The 20,974-nt window shown below is 36.6% G+C and overlaps 2 protein-coding genes across 2 annotated transcripts; both read right to left on the bottom strand.

Annotated features, from left to right (window-relative positions):
• Positions 1-3,130: 3,130 nt before the first annotated feature.
• otop1 (otopetrin 1) lies at positions 3,131-12,054 on the bottom strand. Its single transcript, XM_028447353.1, has 6 exons — positions 11,676-12,054; positions 9,453-9,589; positions 9,230-9,288; positions 8,209-8,339; positions 5,686-6,593; positions 3,131-3,463 (listed from the first exon to the last, which is right to left on the bottom strand). The coding sequence occupies exons 1-6, from the start codon at positions 12,052-12,054 to the stop codon at positions 3,293-3,295; spliced, it is 1,785 nt and encodes a 594-aa protein (XP_028303154.1). The 3' UTR covers positions 3,131-3,292.
• Positions 12,055-15,265: 3,211 nt separating this feature from the next.
• On the bottom strand, positions 15,266-20,626 carry tmem128 (transmembrane protein 128). Its single transcript, XM_028447508.1, has 4 exons — positions 20,446-20,626; positions 19,496-19,628; positions 19,159-19,320; positions 15,266-15,586 (listed from the first exon to the last, which is right to left on the bottom strand). Exons 1-4 carry the CDS (start codon positions 20,540-20,542, stop codon positions 15,487-15,489), a joined length of 492 nt encoding a protein of 163 aa, XP_028303309.1. The 5' UTR covers positions 20,543-20,626; the 3' UTR covers positions 15,266-15,486.
• Between the last annotated feature and the right edge of the window lie 348 nt (positions 20,627-20,974).

Below are 20,974 nucleotides of genomic sequence, written 5' to 3'. Positions count from 1 at the left end.
TTGTTTCCTTTCTGCCCCATTTTCAGCTGTGACTTCACATCAACAGAAATCAACATCACGGGGTTGGAAAGACTTGTGTATCGACCGTATTTACACAGAGATGGCAAGTTTTCACTCAGCAAAACAACAACAACAACAACAACAACAAGATTTTGACCATACGTTGGCACATGTTGAGAATACATGAGGAATATATAGCACCAGGTTGAGAACTTTGCTCATTTGGTATAAAGTTAAGACAGTGCAACCTTCCATGTGTGCTTGGTGGTAACAAAGATTATTGTGATGCTATTTATTGCTGCTCCCTCAGGTGTAAACATCATCATTCTGTGGAAATGTGAATCCTGACACTGACAGGCCTCGTTTTCTATCTGAGAACTAAAGTCCAGTCAATAACATGGGGATAAAGTCAAAGTTCAAACGCTATTCACATGTCAATAAACTAGTTGGAATCCTTAGCGAGAACCTTATCCATATACAATATGCACATTTCAAGGGTGAATGAAGTACTGTATACACAACACATGTATCAAAGGATACACCAAAGCACTGCTGGCTTATCAACACAGTACAGTCACAACACTAGACTGGCTTCCTGTTTACTATACTGTTATCATATTCATGTTGGGAGTGTTTTGGATTTTAGGGCCTGTACTACGAAGCTGGATTTCCTTCTATCGCGAAAACTTCCAGGATTTATTCGGTGTGTGCTGTACTACGATGCTGGCTATAACGTCTTACCAGGCTAAATCACCATGGTAACTTAGGCTAGGCAATGTATCAACATTCAAGCAGAGGTGAAAGTAATGGAGTACAAGTACTCACGTTATGGTAATTGAGTTGCTTTCATGGGTATATTTCTAAATCAGTCATTTTACTTGTAATTAAGTACGTTTTAAAAGAACTAATCTGTTACATTTCTGCACCCAACATTACTGAGTAAATTATTATTTTTTTGTTTTCAAAAGACCAACGGACATTGTGAAACTACAATTAAAAATAAAAATGAAATGACAAGAAAACAACAAAATGCATCACATCATAGCCGACCAATCAGATTACACGTAATTAAACGGTTATGTTCTCGGTTTTAGAGTTCATAAATGGAACTATACTTAGAGCCTGACAGTTTTTTTGTTTGTTTTTTTATTTATTGGTGTTATTTTATTCTGTACATTTAACTGTATATTTTATACAGATGCCTTTGTGAAAAATAAATTAAGTTTTGTATATATATGTAGCTCATTTTGTATTAAAATACTCATTTTTGGAGTCTCTGCGTTCACTCCTTCTCAGAACAGCATGTAAAGCATATTAAGATGGATTCTAACGCAGACCTTAAATTGCAGCTTTTTTGTGTGGCATTTTGCACCAGCAAATTTAACACAGAATTGTCTTACTGGTCTGACTTTATTTGAATTAAAAAATATTAATATTTATATCATATATCGCCATTTTGAGAAAAAATATTGAGATATGAGTTTTGGTCCATATCAAACAGCCCTATTATAGAGTGGATAAGATCAGAGTGAGTACTAAAGACCCGCCTCCTGACCAATCAGTTCTGTTGTAAAATGAGCTGCTCATTGTTATTAAATCCTGGTTGGTGCAGATCTGACAGCTGAGTTTAGGAAATAAATAATATTAATGGATAAATGAATCCTTTCATTGACATTATTTAGGACAGATAAAGATTTATATATGATCTACAGTAGCTGATGAAGCCTGTGGAGAGACACCATCAACTCATTCATTCATTCATACACTATAGCAGACATAGGCAACAGGCGGCCCGGGGGCCAAATGCGGCCCTCGGTCTAAGTTTGTGCAGCCCCCAAAACAAAATTGTAATCAATGAAGTTTAAAGTTATATGAAGTCCAACATAACACACAAAAAACAACAGCAAAATGCACAAAATGTCAACAAAAGTACACAAACAAATAATAACAAAAACACTAAACAAATACTTAAACACAAAAAGACAAAAAAAAAAAATATATATATATATATATACAAAAGGACTTCAGAGACACACAAAATTGCACAAAATGAAAGAAAAATACACAAAAAGACAACAGTAACACAAACTACAACAAAAACACACATAATGACTAGAAAAACACACAAAAAGCAACTAAAATGGACCATGTGAGGGGCCCTCAGGAGCTTGAGTCACCAATGAGCTGCATCTAAAACCTGATTAACTTTGCAGAATTCAAACTCACAAAGATAAATACATATGACAGATGTAGTTATTACATAGTAAACTTAAACACTGCTGCACTTGATAAAGATTTAGTCCTAAATTAACCATCTTTTAAGTGTTTATTTTCACGGAAACATTGGGACAAACGTTTTAAATGCTGCAGATTTGGTGAATGGGTTGTGGTATGTTACGCATATATAATAACGTGATATAAATGAATTACATTTTTTTAAACGCAAGGTGGATTTTAAAAAATGTACATGTTGTTTGTTAAAAGCTAGTAAAATAGCAACATGGGGATTTTCTATGAAATGTAGAAAATGAAAAAATAAAGTGTTGAAACTTAAACATTTCTGACCTTTTTAAATGCCTGCCAGCCTTCTTTATTATCTTACCCTCTAATTAAAGTGAAACTGTGATAATGTAGTATTTAAGAATCTCTTATCTAACTGGTAGCCCTTCAGAATATACAGTACAGAAGTAGCTCACAGCTTCAGAATGGTTGGTGACCCCTGCTCGACACAGTTTCTCTGTGACTGTGATTGGTCTGACACTGCAATCTCCCCCCATTTCACTAGAGGGCGCACGTAGCCAGGCTGAAATCACCTGGGTTGATATCCTGTTTTGTAGTACAGCTACTCTGTGACAGAAAACGTTTGGCTAGGTGAAGCTAACGGAGATAAATCCCAGATGTACTTATCCAGCTTCATAGTACAGGCCCTGTAGATCCCCATAATATGAAACAGTTCAGATGAAGCGCATCCAATATCATATAAAACTCGTGTTCTACTCTCTATTCAAATTTTAGTTGAAGAGCAAATCTTACAAAAGTCACGATGTGAATTGAAATTCATTCTCATCTCTGTTTTTAAGAAGCCTTGAGTTTCACGAGGATGTTCTTCAAGGACCCCGAACACGTCCTATTAATAATAACTCCCTCGCCAAAGGGACCTACTTTAAATTTGTCTTCACAGCTTTTGTGGAAGCTTGATAAAGTGTGATGGGGACGGCTTCCTGAAAGGGTGACCTGCGCTGTGAGCCATCGATAGAAGCCGTCGGTAACAAATGTTCCCGTCATCGACCCTTCAAACTCGACGAAACACCTCGAATAGAGACGCCACTGAGTGCATGCGGTAAAAGAGGTTCAGAGGAATGGCGAAGTTGAGAACGGTGGTCCATATGCTGAAGCCAAACGTCTCCTGTTCCAGCCCGTTGTCGTACTGCGGCCTGCAGCCGAACGCAGGGAGAATCCACAGCTGTAGGAGGGAAAAAGAAATCTGATTACATGAAGTTAGTTCCTAAAACCAACAGCTTCACAGGATCATCATCTCTGCACTGATGAAGTAGTGAAAAATGATCAGTTGCTATTGAGAAGAGGAAGACTGATCTGGATCAAAAAGTTGAGGTTAAAAGAAAAAAGCTGGAACATTGTTTACGTCGGACATTCCCAATGTGAGGGTTGCAGCCCCGTGCTCGGCCCTGGTGGTTCTGATCGTGGGCTGTGAAAGTCAACATCATTCAAAACAGGAGCACTCAGCTATTTGGATCAGTGATCCTTTGCCCCCTATTGTTTACTTTGTAGACTCATGACTCAGTAGCATCTCATGTAAATAATGTCATCATTAAATATGCAGATGATACAACCATCATTGGGCTTATTTGTTAAATATAATAAGGAAGACGACTTTTATTTCTTGTGTTTGCCCCAAAAACTCTGCCAAAGTGACTTTCCAACACATTTCTGGTGTTTTCACTAAAAGTTGCAGTGAAAAAAATGGCGGATGTTTATTTTGGGGTTTACACAAAAAGATCAGAATCCAGCCAAAACTGAATGTGTGGTGAAGTGAGGAGATGTCACAGGGAATACTGGGAACAAACTAGAAGAAAAATTGAGTCAAACCAATCACTGTCCTCCTCATCTGGAGAAGAAACACAAGAAATCACAGAAAGAATGAAGTAAAAACACTCGTAAGGATCCGTCTACAGGCAGTAGGACCTATCCTATCCTCAGGCTTTGTGCGTCTTCAACTGTCCGTGATTTCCTAGCTTCACTTCAGCCATCAGAGCATCAGCTGCTCACTGTTTAGGGGAGGGTAAAGATCCCTTAGGAGAGCTCTTTTTCTCTGCTTCATTGTCTACTACCAAACCCCAGAGATGGAACTGTCACCCCCCCGGACACAGATTTTCTTCGGGTCCCAACTGTTTTTATTTTCTTTCTGTAAAGAAAATAAGTTTACATTGACATCTTTATCTTTTCCTGATTTTTTAGAGCAACCAAAAACAGTTGTTATTTTGACTGAAAAAGCTGCTAAATGATGTAAAAAGCTGATAAATCACGTGTCAAACTCAAGGCCTGGGGGCCATATCCCTTTGGAGCATCCAATTGGGCCTGCGGGAGAAAGTAAAAATTACAGAGAAAACATGAATCATTGTGTGAATGAAACTCAACAATATTTCACAGTTTTCCCAGTGCTTGCATCACATGATGGCAGTCATTTTTAAAGTGAAATTCTTACAAAATCCTTCAATTTTCCCCAAATTATTAGCAAACATTTCTCTTATTTACATAGAAGTTGGTCACAAAATCAAGATAATGATCTAAAAATCTACTAAATGATCTAAAAATCTACTAAATGATCTATAAATCAGGCTGAATGTTTCACTCCAATAGAAAACAATGGGATGTTTACAGGCAGTGGGGCCGTGTGACATCATCAATCACGTGATTTCAAGATGGAGGAACACAGACTCTCCCAAAATTGTAAAAATAGTGTAGGATCCCTTTAAGGCTAAAGAGAACACAAATGTAAATAGTTTAGAAATAAAGATATGTTTCATGTAACACATTTGATAAATAACTAATGTTAATACACAAATGAACACGAAATCCATTTTTGTGACTCATCATATCTGTGTAGGGTAATAAATTTAATGAGTCCATTGTTAATCTCGTGAACGTTAAAAGATTTTTTTTTTTTTAAATTAACCTAATCTAAAACTTTAAACTGCACACATTTACATTCACTAAATAGTAAAGGTGGGACGTTATATCGTGAGGCAATAAATTGCGATATTAAAACATCATAATGTCTATCTGCTAATATTGTTGATGAAGAACATGTTTACTGTATATCTTAAATCTGTTCTAGTTTTATGATTTAAAATACTTGTTATGCAAAGTTTGTGCACAGAGAGGAATATTGTTTTAATAATGTCATGATGACATGATTTGGTTTTAATTTTAGACACTTTAGATTTATTTATGTTATTGTTTATTTAGTTTTTTATATTCCGATTGAGTTGATGAATATGGTGAATAATAATAATAATAATAATAATAATAATAATAATAATAATAATAATAATAATAATAATAATTTAGTGGAGGATCCCTGATCGATTGATTGATTAATAATCATCAATAATAAAACCACCCCTGGCGTGTTTTGGTAAAAATGGCCGCCAAACGTTTACTTACCGAAATGTTGCACATAATGAGTAAAACTGCGATGTTCTTCAGGATCTGCCTCTTGATGTTTGGAGCTTCCTCTCCTTTGGTTCCCACGCCCATCGGCACCTCTGAAGGTTTGCGTGGACATCGGTACATCTGACCGCTCTCCTCCTGCTCTGTCTCCATGGCAACGCAGACTCTTTCCGGGGTCTCGTACGCTCGGTTGATGATTCCGTTGTAGGGCGGAGCTAAAGACGAGGTGACGGAGAAGATTTCTGGGGCCGCCGGCAGCTCCTGGTTCTCCCTCTCTGCGTTCTCCTGCTGACGGTACAGGGACTCGATGATGAAGAGGTTCTGGACGTACTTCTCCAACACGATGAGCAGCGAGTAGATGAGGTTGGTCCAGCGGTACGGAGGGCGGCTGTGGGTGCTCAGCACGGCCACCACGCTGCACCACGACATGAACCAGGAGCCGATGGAGGAGCTGAACAGCAGCTCCGTGTCCAGCTGTCTGGACGGGTTCTTGGAGGTGTCCAGAGGCTTGTGGTTCACTCTGTAGATGACCAACCCTGAGGCACCAGCACAGCACATGACCACCAGCATGACGATGCCATAGATGTAGAACATAGAAATGGCCGACTGGCGCATTTGGAGGGACTTTTCTACATGAGTGATGTAGACCACCAGGATCCCAATGGTGCTGGCCAGGGCCAGGAGACCCAGGATGGGCCCTAAGGTCAAACCTTGGGTCTTGGTGACTTTTCTCTTTCTGTTGGAGGAGAGGTCGAGGTTGCGTCCAATGTTCTTCCACATGACGAAGAGTAAAGCGGAGACAAAGATGTGGTACTCGATGTTGAAGGGGTAGAGATAGTAGAGGCTGCTGGAGAACATGGAACACGTGCTGGTGGTGCAGTTACAGTTTGGCTCCGAGTGTTCTGCAAAACAACAATAAGATAAACATTAAAAAATCATTCATGCTGTCACACAACAACACATGTACCTGCAATGGTAAACTAAAGGAACAGTATTACACTGATCTGTACGAGAATAAATAATGTCATAGTCATGTTGAACACATCCTTGATCTGCTAAACTTAATCAGATTAATCCCATCATACACCGGGTGGAAGGGGGGTCACCCTGGAGAGGACACTCGTCTACCACAGAGTCTACCTGAAAGCAGATGCTCATTCACCCCCCCCCACACACACACACACACACAGTGGGGGCCACAAAAATGTGATTATCTGGCATAAGGGCAACAATGTAAATATTAATGCCAGCTTTCAGAATAATGTCCAATCTGAGCATTATCATTATCATATTTGCATATTTTTGTTGTTGTTTCATGCGTGTTCTTTAATATTGTTGTTTGTGGGTTCTTGGTACCATTTAATATATTGTACTTTCATATTGTGCATTTTTATTGTCGTTTTGTGGGTTTTTATTGTCATTTTGTGTTTTTGATGTCATTAAGAAAAATGTTCTCAAATTTCTGGTGTTTTTGTTGGCTTTTTGTGTGTTTTTGATGTCATTAAGAAAAATGTTCTCAAATTTCTGGTGTTTTTGTTGGCTTTTTGTGTGTTTTTGGTGTCATTTACTGTAAATTTTTGTTGTTTGTGTGTTCTCAGAATCATTTAATATATTTTACTCTAATTTTGTGCATTTTGTCGTCGTTTTGTGTCTTTTTGTTATCATTTATTATATTTTTCTCTGATTTTGTTTTTGTTATTGTTTTTTGTGAATTTATGTTGTTTGTGTGTTCTTGGATTCATTTGATATGTTGTACTTTGATTTTTTTTTGTTTTTAGAATAATTTTGTGCATTTACTTTAGGCCAAAGGCTTCCAGTTGCTCTTATCTGAGGTAAAACATGATTCTCATACCAACCAATGGAAATGTATCTTTGTGTAGTTTTGATTAAAGCTCCCCACATTTTGAACAACGTCATATTAGTGTCTTAAACCAGATCTTAAACATGTCTTTCATATTGCTGTTCAGAGTCATTCTGAGCTTGTTCTCAGGCTTCTTACCTGATTGATAACTCCACAACAAGCTGCTAAACACTCTGTTGCTCTCTAGAGATCCCCTCAACAAAACCTGGTCATGCGTTTCCCCCCACTGCACCCCCCGCCAAAGGCCGCCATGCACAATAGTCCAGCAGGCTTTAATTAAAAAAGGAACAACTGTCAGGGTGCAGCCAGCCTCACAGGCGGCCGGATATGAGGAGGAGCAGCTTAGATGTATCAGTTACTGTAATTGCAGCACCCACGGGACTCAGCGGCCCAGAGACAAAGCCGTCTGAGGTCAGGCGGGGGGTGGTGGAGGCTGAAGTGTGGGGAACGGACCAACGACCATGGACTTTGTGTGTTTCCTGAAACCCAATCGGGGAGACGTATTCGACCCAAACACGAGCCGTTGGGCGGCCGAGCTAACCTCCCTTTCCTCTCTCTCCTCTTTTCTTTCATCCATTGACGAGAGTCTTCAAGTAGACGATTGTTCCCGACTTCCAGGAACAACCCAGCAATCGACCCCCGCGGCCCTTCCTTACCGATAGTGAGGTTTTGGTAACCCAGAGCTGAAAGTCTTCTTTTATGGTTGTTTAAGAAGTGCTCGGCCTCTGACATCACACCGCTGCACCACAGGAGGAGGTTGGTAAACACAGCGTGGATCACACCAAACCTGGACGACACAGCGTTTCATACACTTACAGTAGGTTGATTCCAAGTTGCAAATGTTCATATGAAATATTATCGTTTATTTAAGACATGCTATAATCATATGTCCTTACACTAAATGTACTTATATTAACTTTATGAGGCCAACTTTTTCTTTCTGAAACAAGGACTGGTTTCAAAACATCTGATTTCAACTAAACTAAAATTTAACAACAACACAAGCTTTACGTGTCAGATATACAGTAAACAAATTTGATCAGATTTAAAGACAGTTTATTAAGCAAAAATCTAATGAATTAACAATTTAAAAAGTCTGCCTTCTCTTTGAAATACTACACTTAATATGCATTAAACAACTCATATACATATACCAAATAAATCAAATAAGCATACACCTTAGACTCCTAAAAGATAAATAATAACTGATCAATTAATGATCCCGTAGGTAATTTAAATTAACAGTAAATATCATTTTTAATTAACTGCAATAACTGATTTCTAAATGAAAAAAAAAATCTAGAAAAACCAATTGTAGATATAAACTTTGCTTAAATAAAATGTGTGTCTTTATCTCTTCATGTGTGATGGCTGATGTTCTGACAATCATAAATGTTTTATGTAACAAAAAACATGCACCATGTCAAAGTGAGGAAACTACTGTACATTAGGGGCTGGGGCCAGCGATCCTGAGCCCCACAGCTGTGTATTAGATAAGTTCCTGTTTTTCCTATTGATTGATATTCTTGTGGATTCATTTCTGCTCATTTAAAATCTGTTAATTAAACGATTGATCGATTGATCGATTTGACTCTGTCTGTCTGATTGTTTCTCAGGTTTAAACAACGAGACTAACTTTATTCTGACACAAACCAATAAATATTTGACACCACCAACCTTTCAAACGTTTCATAACATTTGATGACATCCTTGATATGAAACCAGAGAAACTGCACCTGAACAAAAGTCATTCAATCGTTTTAGGTAAAGGTTGTAACAGATTATTTAGTGCAGTAACAGTTCCATGGGATTATTGTGCAGAAACAACAAAGAGCACATTATTCCAACACAGCTGAAAGGTTATCACTTTATTAGAGTTAAACTGGGGCTGTAAACGTACCTGTGCGATGGTGTGAGTTGCATGGATGACAGGAAATACCCCGAGAACTGCCGACACACAAGACCGGTAGCCCACATAATACCCGATTCGGAACGCGTCCATGATGAGGGAGAGGAGAGCGAGTAGAGTCAGACCTCCTGACGGGGAAGGAATTAAAACAGGGGGTGTTAAAGATGTGGTCCATGGGCCTGAGTTTGGCCCTTGGAGTGACTAATAACACATTAGGATTTACTAAATCTGAAAATATTTTTAATCTGTTAAAGATGAACATTAAGATAAAAAAAAAATCAGTCATAGAAACACACACACACACACACACACACACACACACGCACGCACACAAGTCTGAAAGTCTGAGTAAATAATGTAAATATTCTAGTGGTCAGCCATGTTTGAGGTATTTACGCTGAACTCGATTAAACTCGGAGATCTGAACTGGGAAATGCTGAATTCGGAGTTGCCTTGAACGCAGCGTTACGTGTTTATCAGTCAGCTTGTTTCCTGATTGGCTACATTTTGTTCCACGTCACAAATCACAGGGTCATGAGTCAGAAGTCGTTGGTTTTCCTCACAAACACAAGGCTTTTTGGTTGTAAACATTGAACAAGTTTAAATAATTACGATTGTCGACCCCCAACGCATTTCAGAACACATTATCAGGTTATGAAGTGGATCAGATCTGACCAAGTACGAAAGTCCCGCCTCCTGACCAATCAGCTCTCTTGTAAAATGAGCTGTTAGAAGATCCTGGTGCATATCTGACGATATTTTTATTGAATGAATTCAATCCTTTCATTTTCACTTTTAGCAAAGGTTTACATCTGATCTCCAGTCAGCTGATGAAGCCTGTGGAGAGACAGTCTCCGTATCGTGCTCGTAGCCAGGCTGAACTCACCTGCTGTGTTAAGTGAACGTGTTTATATCCTGCTTCGTAGTACAGCTGCTCTCTTACAGAGAATGTTTGGTTATGTGAAGGAGACTTATCAGGATATACTTATCCAGTTTTGTAGTACAGGCCTGAGAGTATGTGATCAACACTGTCACAATTATTGCTTTTTATAAAATATATATATATAATAGATACATTCACTTATTTGGCAACACATTGTCACCTGTGGTGGCTGAACAATCCAATGCTCGGTGAATTCTGTGAAGGAACCAATGACACTAGGGAACTGTAATCAACTCCCATCCATCCATTTTCTGACCCCCTTGCTCCTTTTTTCAGGGTCGCGGGGGTTCTGGTGCCTTTCTCTAGCTATCAATGTGCATTAGGTGGGGGTACACCCTGGACAGGGCGCCAGTCCATTGCAGGGCAACACACTCACATTTACTCCTAATATGGACAATCTAGACTCCATCTAAGCCAGAGTACCCAGAGGAAACTCACACAGCACGGGGAGAACATGGAAACTCCACACAGAAAGGAACCAAGTGTCCACCCCAGGACTTGAACCCAGGACCTTCTTGCTGTGAGGGGGACGTGCTAAGAAACTGTACACCCTTCAATATACTTCAACTTGTGTTTTTTGTAATAATATTCTAAAACAGTGGTTCTCAAACTTTTTTGGCTTAAGTACCCCCTTCTTCTTATTTCTGAATCCATGTCCCTCCTTTGTCCGACTAGAACATTTTGCTCAGAATTCTGTGACAAAACGACTATGGAGGATAATGATGGAATGAATGAATGAAAACATATTTTCAAGAACCTAAATTAGTAAATAGAATGAAACTTTGTTTAGTGTCTCCTGAATAGATTTATTTCTATAGTTTTTATTATTTGCCGTCATCTTCCTCCTGATGTGGGACCAAGACTGATCCTTGTATTTTCATTATAAAACCCCATATTTTTAATGCTTTCATTTGTTAATTTTCCACTCTCTCTCTGAAGTACCCCCTGTAATGCCATGGCGTACCCCTGGGAGTACATGAACCCCAATTTGAGAAACACTGTTCTAAAAGACCATCAATTCTTTTCTCTTATTTTTTAAATGAACAGTTTACAGTCATTGGAAATACAATATTAACAGAACAACTTATGTTTCTTTTTAATTGTCCACTTGTGATATTAAACAGGAAGTTGTTCCCATAATCAGATCTATTTATAAGATAAAAAAGTGATATTTTCTCAGGAACACAAACTAGTTTGTCACCACGGCTTTAATGGCATCCTATATATTTATTTATTGTATGAACTTATTAAATTCTCTCTAGTTTCCTCACCTCTGATCCAACAGGTCGTGGCGTGCACGTCTCTCTCCGTGCGCGTGTTGTCCTGTCGCTCCCGCACCAGGATGTACCACATCATCCACAGCAGCTGCAGCAGCATGAGGCACGACGCGAAGGAGAGCAGGTGTTCCTCTCTGACCGCGGGGTCGTGGTGCGCGATGGCCAGCATCAGCGCGGCCCCGATCAGCAGCAGGTTGGTTCCGTACTGGCCGCTCAGGATCTCCGCGTTCTTCCGCGGGTACTCCGAGCTCAGGCTCAGCTTGATCTTAGTGAAAACCTTCTTGTCCCGCTGCTCGGAGCTGGACGACGACGACGAGGTGCTGTGGCAGTACTTGTTGAGACACATGATATCCAGGCCCCCGTGCTCCACCATGGTCGGGGTCATGTCTGAAAGAGGAGTGGAGCCAGAGCCGTGCGCTATAAGTGCATTTGAGGGGAGGCCCAGGTGCGTAAAAGCTCTCCAAGGGACGGTGCCAAACATGCATCCAATCTGTGAGGCCCTGGCTCAGCGCGCACGCACAGGCTCAGTGTGCGTGGACGGCCTTGTTGGACATTTCTGAGATTGCGTTTCAGATGGTGAACCCAAACCAAACTCCCGTATGTTTGGGAGGAAAAGCAGGAGCTGACCGTGCCAACCATTCACGACCCAAATCCAGCTCCAGGTGTTGCTGGAATCCTGCAGATAGATCAGGTGTTAGGCTGAGATAAAGAAGCTGGAGGTGGCATTTCACAAGCCCGTGCGTAAAGACAGCGTTCACAGGATGTTTCCAACTCCAACTCCAACTATGGAGATGATGGAGAACGCAACGCACGGTGGTTCCAAACTTTGAAGGAGAAAAAAAAGGGGACGGATCAGGTTTCAGTGATCCAGTTCACAAAGGTTTCTTTTAGTGGCAGAGTATCCACTCAGAGAGAGGGTTTCTATTTGAATATGAGCAAAGGTTTCCAAAGCTGTGCGCTTTAGATGCGCCATACATTCAATTATGACGCGTAACAGACTTTACTCTTTATTCTACAGCTCCTCCTCCAACACATCTGACCACAAACATACACAAAAATAACTCAAATATAAAAACAAGAACAGGAATGTAAAATGAGTCATAACATGCAAAACAACAAAAATACAAAAAAAATTGAATTAAAAAAATTAAACAAAAATTTCTAAAATGACTCCAAAAACATACAAAACAAACTCAAAAACACACTAAACGTGATGATCGAGTTAAAGCGCAGCGCGCGCTGAGTGGATCAATCGATCATTTAATCACAGACAATGCGCGTGAAATCTCCTGCACGATTGATTCAGACTTTGATTCAGACTCAAACTCTGATTGCATTTACGAGCATTAGCAGCTGATGACGTCACAGCAACTTTAAAAACCTAGCCAACCAAATTTATTTTCATATATTCCATTCAGTTATGTCAGAGAAAAAATAAATAACATCTTTAATATTCTTATCTTCTAACTCAAGCACATTTATCCACAATCAGAATTAAGTAGGTCCTAATTATTGATTTGAACTTAAGTGCTTTAATTACTGTTTTTTTAAATTACTATGTTTCCTTGTTTTTTTTAATCTAATTGTACAATGGTTTGTGCTGAATTTCAAATAAAGTGATTTTTGGGATTTAAATTCAATTAGGTTTAAATCAGAAATGGGCAACTGGCGGCCCGGGGCCCACATGTGGCCCTTGGTTTATTTTTGTGTGGCCCCCTAATAATGTAAAAGAACAAAATGACTCCAAAAACACACACAATGGCAGAAATACACAAATTACTCACAAAAAAGACAGAATTAGAAGGAAAAACAATGCACAGAAGGACAACAAATACAAATAAACTAATGACCATAAATATACACAAAAATAATCAAAACAACAACAGAAATGCAAAACTACACAAAAGAACCTCCCCAGTCATGACATACAATACAAAAAATACGCAGGACAAAAAAAAACATAAAAAACACAACATTCAACAACAAAAATGTACAAAATGTCTCCAATAACACACCAAAACAAAGTCAAAAATAAGAGAAAATATTATGAAATGACAAAAATGCACAAACTCGTGTTATTCTCTTTATTAATACTCAGATTGATTATTATGAATGTGGATCAACAATCCTCAATCAGACAAACACCTTTTTGTGATAAAACTTATTACATTCACAAACACAATTTAAGACATGACAGATGTTCTACTTTTCATCCCAAACTGATCATTATCGGTGCATTTATCCATATTACATGTGCTGGTATCAGCTGGTAGACAGTGTACACACTGGTACACAGATAATTAACCATTGCAATGAAATAAAACAGTTGTAATATAACAATGTTTTAATGTACTTATAAAATATAGTAGTCTGATAACAGTGTACATATACATTTACAGTAGATGCTTGTCAGATTCAAACAATAGCAAAAGAAGTGAGATTTGATCAATCGTTGCCAGATGAACTGATGCAGGCATAAATGTTTGAAAAGTGATCGTTAGGATCAACTAGTATGTGTTTCATTTTAGTTTACTAGTGTTACAGTATACACGGTCATGGATGAAAGTATTGGCACCCCTGGAATTTTACCAGAAATTACAGCATTTCTCCCAGAAATTGTTGCAATCACAAAAGTTTTTGCTATGCACGTGTTTCTTATATTTGCATTGAAAAAAAAACACAAAAAAGCAAAAGAAAAAAAGACTAAATGTACATTTGTTTACACAAAACTAAAAAAAATGGAGATGACAAAATCGATGACACCCTTTTAAAACTGTTTTAAAAACTAAAGGAAATATACCACAAACATTTGTTTGTGCAACTATTTCTGGGAGAAATTGTGTATGTTATGGAAAACAAAAAAACCCAGGGGTGTCAGTGTAGGTTGTTTAATATGATAAAGACGTGATTAACACGGTCACAGTTACACCTTTCCAAGGTTATATTTAATAAAACGAGATATAGTGGTGTGTGTGTGTGTGTGTGAGACATGAAGCTGTGACTCAAAATCAGGCACTGTGTTTCAATACAAAATTCAAGTTTATTATTCACAAAATAATTATTTCATGTCTTTTCAACACACTTCGGTCTAAAAAAAACCTCTAAAATTAGTTAGAAATTAGTTTGATCGGATAATTGTTTTTTGAGATATGGATAATTTATTGAGGGGGGGGTGTGTCCTTAATGTTCTTCCATGTTCATCTTCTAATATGTCAGGAACTCCATCACATAGAAAAGGTTAATATGGTATAGTAATAAGCTCCACCTACTCTCTCAGAATATAGACATAGATCTGCTATACATCCTATCTGGTGGACATGTCAGCTCCTCTAAATAGTCACAAAGTCAGTGTGTGTTTGGGTCTGGAACATGTTCAGTAAACTACTTAGCATATGTCTCAGCTCCCTGTAATGTGATCAGCTTAGAGCTATGAACATAGACTGTTCACATCACTAATGATTAGTCACAGATATGCATTGGTTCTTGGATGACACGCTCTGGAAATATGAACATATACTTTTTCAATGGGCCATAACTACATGTGAGAATAAATCTGATCCGTTTTATTTATAGTTATTTATATGTTTTTTTTTCTTTATGTGACTTCTTCATTTTCATTATGGACGACAACTTTTGGTTTTTTCACAACTCGCGGATATTGAAAATCCTTTACATGAGGTCAGTGTAGCTTGGCTCTGTGTCCTTTATTAATTTATTGTTTATTACACAACATCCTGTCTGTGAAAAACACATTTCAAAGTGGACAATAACAGAAAGAAAAGAATGTCCTCCGCGTTGAATCCACTTAACCGAGCATTGAGATGAACATGACCACGCCCATGAACTGAGCGAAGAGGATGACGGGAGTGAACACGGACCAAATAGGCCACAGTGCAATGTTAAAGCTGCGAGAGAGAGAGAGAGAGAGACAGAGAGAGAGAGAGAGAGAGAGAGAGAGAAGGATTAATCATTCACATGGTTTCAACAAATTAAATCCAACTGTAATAATTGATGTAATCATCGACACAAGTTGTTCTGGTGAGATGCTGAACAAAGACGTCCCATCATGCATTGCTAAAACCAAACTAATGTCGGGACTCAGACTTTCCGTGACCGTGTAAAGTGGACGGAAAACACAGAAAAAGCAATCTGAAAAGATTTATACAAAATATTATTTATTTATTTAAAATATGGTCGCAACGTGATGCAGAAATGCCTCACATGCATGTTTTTTTTTTGGACAACATCACATTTACACACTATTTTCCCTCATACAGCAGGTGACTGAGTGTTTAGCAAGTCTATAGCAAACAGCGTCACGAATACGTCAAATTTTTTTACCAGAAAAACATACAAAAACAATACAGAAATACACAAAAAGACTGCAAAAACACTATGTGACTAGAAAAATGAACAACATTTCACACAAGATTAATACAAAACCACACAAAATGAGGAAAAATAAACAGAACAAAAACAAATATTCACAAAATGCACAAAAGGAGGTCTATTTCTTGTGCATCCTCCAAAGTAAACACACAAAATAACAAGAAAAAGCCAAAAAAATAACAAGAAAAAGACAGAAATAACAGGAAAAATAGAGAGAAAAAATTACTAAATGTTACCAAGAAAACATCAAAACAAACAACAAAAAACACAAAATGAGAAATGTATATATATATATATATATTTAATAGGAAAAAATATATTAAATGATACCAAGAACACTGCTAAAACCAAGCTAACGTAGGGACTCTGATTTCACGAGATCGCCTAAAGCGGATGTAAACACGGAAAAAGCAATCTGAACTTATTTAGACAAATTATATCTTTTTACTTATTAAAAATCAGGCCCCAACGTGACATGGACAACATCACATTTACCTTCTATTTTAGTGTTTAGCAAGTCTATAGCAAACAAATACATCAAATTTTGCTCATTATGCCAAAAAATTATAGAAAAAGACCACATAAATACACAAAATGACTGTAAAAACACTATATGACTAGAAAATACAAAACATTTCTTGCACAACACACAAGATGAAGACAAAACCACACAAAGTTAGAAGAAAATACACAAAACAACAGCAAATACACACAAAATGACAACAAAATGAGATCCATTTGTTGTGATTCCTTCAAAGTAAACACACAAAATAACAAGAAAAACACACAAAATAACAAAAAGACACAGAAATAACAGAAAAATAGACAACAACAAAAATAATCAAAATCAGAAAATACATTACTAAATGATACCAACAACACACAAATCAAATAAATCAAAACAAACAACAACAAACGCAAAATGAGAATTATACATAACACCAAAAACCCACAAAATGAAAGCAATATATACTAAATTATAGGAAAAATACACAAAAAGAAAACGCAAAGTGAGAAAGAATGATATAAAATAACAAGAAAAACACACAAAATGAGAGAAAAATACATCAAATGATACCAATAACACTGCTAAAACCAAACTAATGCAGGGATTCTGATTTTCCATCATCAACTAAAGCAGGTGGAAAACACGAAAAGAGCAGATTTCTGAAAATTATTATTATTAATTATTCATTTTAAATCAGGCCGCAATGTGACATGGAAATATCTCACATGCGTGTTTATGTACATCATCACACATTTACACACTATTTTCCTCCAGAAAGCAGGTGACTGAGTGTTTACTAAGTTTATAGCAAACAAATGAATTTCACTCATAATTTTGTTTAAAATTTCCACACAGGATTTTGTGCAGAATGAAATGAAAAAAGCTCTAACACGGACTGAACCCTCACTTCCATGTTTCAGGAACATATCACACATTTCCTATGTTGTTGTTGTTCCTGTGAAACTGTAGCTAACAAACATGATGACTTCTGTAAGTCATCTAAAGCATTTATATATACAATTAATAACAATAGTTGACTCTATATTAATCCTATTTATTATGTTTGGTATGATTTCAGGAAGTTTAAAAGCAGTAAAGTATCTAAACAGGGAGAGAAATGCTTTAACTGATACAAAATAGTTTAAATGATTTGTCCTCTTTTCTTTAAAACACATTTCACAAACTAAATCAACAACATGACAAAACCATTGAGTCAATAAAAAAACATCCATATTTACATATTGCACATATTTATCATTCATTTGTGTGAATTAATTTTTTCTCAGATTTCAACCCATTCTTACGAGGTCGGTGTTGCTTTGGACAGAACGTTGGTCTTTTCCCCATTTAAATTATTATAACGTTTAACTCAGCTACTCATTTTAATCATTATAACGTTTAACTCAGCTACTCATTTTAATTATTATAACGTTTAACTCAGCTACTCATTTTAATTATTATAACATTTAACTCAGCTACTCATTTTAATTATTATAACGTTTAACTCAGCTACTCATTTTAATTATTATAACGTTTAACTCAGCTACTCATTTTAATTATTATAACGTTTAACTCAGCTACTCATTTTAATTATTATAACATTTAACTCAGCGACTCATTTTAATTATTATAACATTTAACTCAGCTACTCATTTTAATTATTATAACATTTAACTCAGCGACTCATTTTAACTATTATAACGTTTAACTCAGCTACTCATTTTAATTATTATAACGTTTAACTCAGCTACTCATTTTAATTATTATAATGTTTAACTCAGCTACTCATTTTAATTATTATAACGTTTAACTCAGCTACTCATTTTAATTATTATAACGTTTAACTCAGCTACTCATTTTAATTATTATAACGTTTAACTCAGCTACTCATTTTAATTATTATAACGTTTAACTCAGCTACTCATTTTAATTATTATAACGTTTAACTCAACTACTCATTTTAATTATTATAACGTTTAACTCAGCTACTCATTTTAATTATTATAACGTTTAACTCAGCTACTCATTTTAATTATTATAACGTTTAACTCAACTACTCATTTTAATTATTATAACGTTTAACTCAGCTACTCATTTTAATTATTATAATGTTTAACTCAGCTACTCATTTTAATTATTATAACGTTTAACTCAGCTACTCATTTTAATTATTATAACGTTTAACTCAGCTACTCATTTTAATTATTATAACGTTTAACTCAGCTACTCATTTTAATTATTATAACGTTTAACTCAGCTACTCATTTTAATTATTATAACGTTTAACTCAACTACTCATTTTAATTATTATAACGTTTAACTCAGCTACTCATTTTAATTATTATAACGTTTAACTCAGCTACTCATTTTAATTATTATAACGTTTAACTCAACTACTCATTTTAATTATTATAACGTTTAACTCAGCTACTCATTTTAATTATTATAATGTTTAACTCAGCTACTCATTTTAATTATTATAACGTTTAACTCAGCTACTCATAAGCACTTTAAAACCTTAAGTTATGTTAAACCTTCATGTGCACACCTGTCGTTTGTTTGCTTGTGTGAAGTGTTTACCTGCATGATGCAGACAGGAAGGCAGCAGTGGTGATGGGGGCGATGGCGGGGTACTCCTGGTCGTAGTGTTGGATACCTTTGAACCATTCCAGGTAAAAAATACAAAACATGGCCAAGGACAAGGAGATCCCAAAGAGCACGAGGCCCACGTTAAACCACCACCTGGAACAAAACAACATTAATAAATCAGCAGAACCAAGTCCACTAAACGATTCAGATGAAAACATGAAGAGAATAGAAACAAGGACCAAAATGCTAGAAACATGAAGAGAAAAGCTGAAACCTCTTTTTTATTGATGTAAAAAGCTAATGTTGCATCTCCCTAAAAAGCAAATACCTGTTGATGTTTTCATTCTCCATGATGTGGTGAAAGAAATCTACATAATAGGTCACAGCTACAGACACAACTGTCCAGAAGATGGAGTGTCTGTTGATGCGGGGGAGGGGCTTAGCATCCTTCTCTTCTTTCCCTAAAAACAAAGATTGAGAAAGAGTTGAAAACCAACCATTGAAACAACTTTGTACCGATGAGAAACACCTAAAGCAAACATGGACAACCGTCGGCCCGGGGGCCACATGGGGCCCTCAGGCTAATTTTGTGTGGCTCTTAAACAAAACCGCACAAAATGACAGAAAAATACTCAAACCAATAGCAAAAAAGATTCAAAAAACACACACAATGGCCACAAAAACCAAAAATATGACAAAAAGATCACAGAAATAAACAAAATGACTCCAAAAACAAACATTACAACAACACACACACACAAAAAAAGAAAAACATACAAAAGTGCATGAAAATGTTAAAATGAACTTGCAAAAATTGAGAAAATTGATATTTATTGGTATAAAGTAGATGAAGTCTAAAAAATAAGTGTCAGAACTTTTTGAAAAGGGGGGAAATAGGAAGTTCCAAAGGAAGTTCCAAAATAGCCAAAGGAAATGAATGAAAAGGGGTTAAAAAAAACCTTTTAGGTTTTCTGGGGGAATAATAATTAAAATGAAGACATTAAGAGCCACATATTGAGAATCACTGACTTAATAACAGCTTCTATGGTATCAATGATAATTATATATTTGGGCTGGTCTGGATAGAAAATATCAGAGTAGATTTTTTAGTCCTAGTTCAGCACTAGTGACACTTTATTCACTTCACTAGTAAACATATAAATGAAGTGTATGTTGTTTAAATGTGATTCTAGTAGAGCTTTACTGTAGTGGATATATGATAGTTACTGTAGATAATGAGTTGTTCACTCGGTTCTAAGTGTTATTAGCGAGGCCTACCTTTCTTTTCTTCATCCTCTTGTGTCTCAGACTGAAACAATAATTCTCCTTCTCTGTTAAATCTGTTCCGCAGCGCTGAAAACTCGCTGTCGTTCATTTTGTTGAAATATCCTGTAAAAACGAGCTAACGACAGTCAAAAGATGAAACGAAAAAAAGATGGGGAAACTTCCGGTTTCATGACGCAGTCGCGCGTTGATGACGCAATAACAAGAGACGCTTGTAGTTTTATCGAGTAAAATGTACTTAATGCAGTTTGCTAACTTTTTTCTAACAAAACGAAAACTGATAAAAGACAGAAAACACAGAAACAAAGGATAATAAAAGTAATATGAATAAAAAAACTAATAAAATAGCTTTTAAAAGGCCATAGTCTGCACTATATCAATAATATATAACTTATTCAAATCCAATCAGTGCTTTTTATATGGTTGTTTATTGTGTTTTCATATACTGTTTATATGTAATATTTTTTATAGTTTTTTTATTGTGTGCCTTTGTTATACAGTTTATATATATATATATATATAT

This window comes from Gouania willdenowi, chromosome 5, assembly GCF_900634775.1.
Source record: "Gouania willdenowi chromosome 5, fGouWil2.1, whole genome shotgun sequence".
NCBI classification, from domain to species: domain Eukaryota; kingdom Metazoa; phylum Chordata; class Actinopteri; order Blenniiformes; family Gobiesocidae; genus Gouania; species Gouania willdenowi.
This window is presented reverse-complemented; position numbering and strand designations above follow the sequence as displayed.

Excerpts from the sequence above, each read along its gene's own strand:
- tmem128 (XM_028447508.1), bottom strand. The coding sequence starts at position 20,542 with ATGAACGACAGCGAGTTTTCAGCGCTGCGGAACAGATTTAACAGAGAA. Across the intron at positions 19,321-19,495 it reads GAGAATGAAAACATCAACAG|GTGGTGGTTTAACGTGGGCC; the intron begins GTATTTGCTTTT and ends GTTTTGTTCCAG. Across the intron at positions 15,587-19,158 it reads TTCCTGTCTGCATCATGCAG|CTTTAACATTGCACTGTGGC; the intron begins GTAAACACTTCA and ends TCTCTCTCGCAG.
- otop1 (XM_028447353.1), bottom strand. The coding sequence starts at position 12,054 with ATGGTGGAGCACGGGGGCCTGGATATCATGTGTCTCAACAAGTACTGC. Across the intron at positions 9,289-9,452 it reads CAACTCACACCATCGCACAG|GTGCAGTTTCTCTGGTTTCA; the intron begins GTACGTTTACAG and ends ACTTTTGTTCAG. Across the intron at positions 8,340-9,229 it reads TGTTATGAAACGTTTGAAAG|GTTTGGTGTGATCCACGCTG; the intron begins GTTGGTGGTGTC and ends TGTGTCGTCCAG.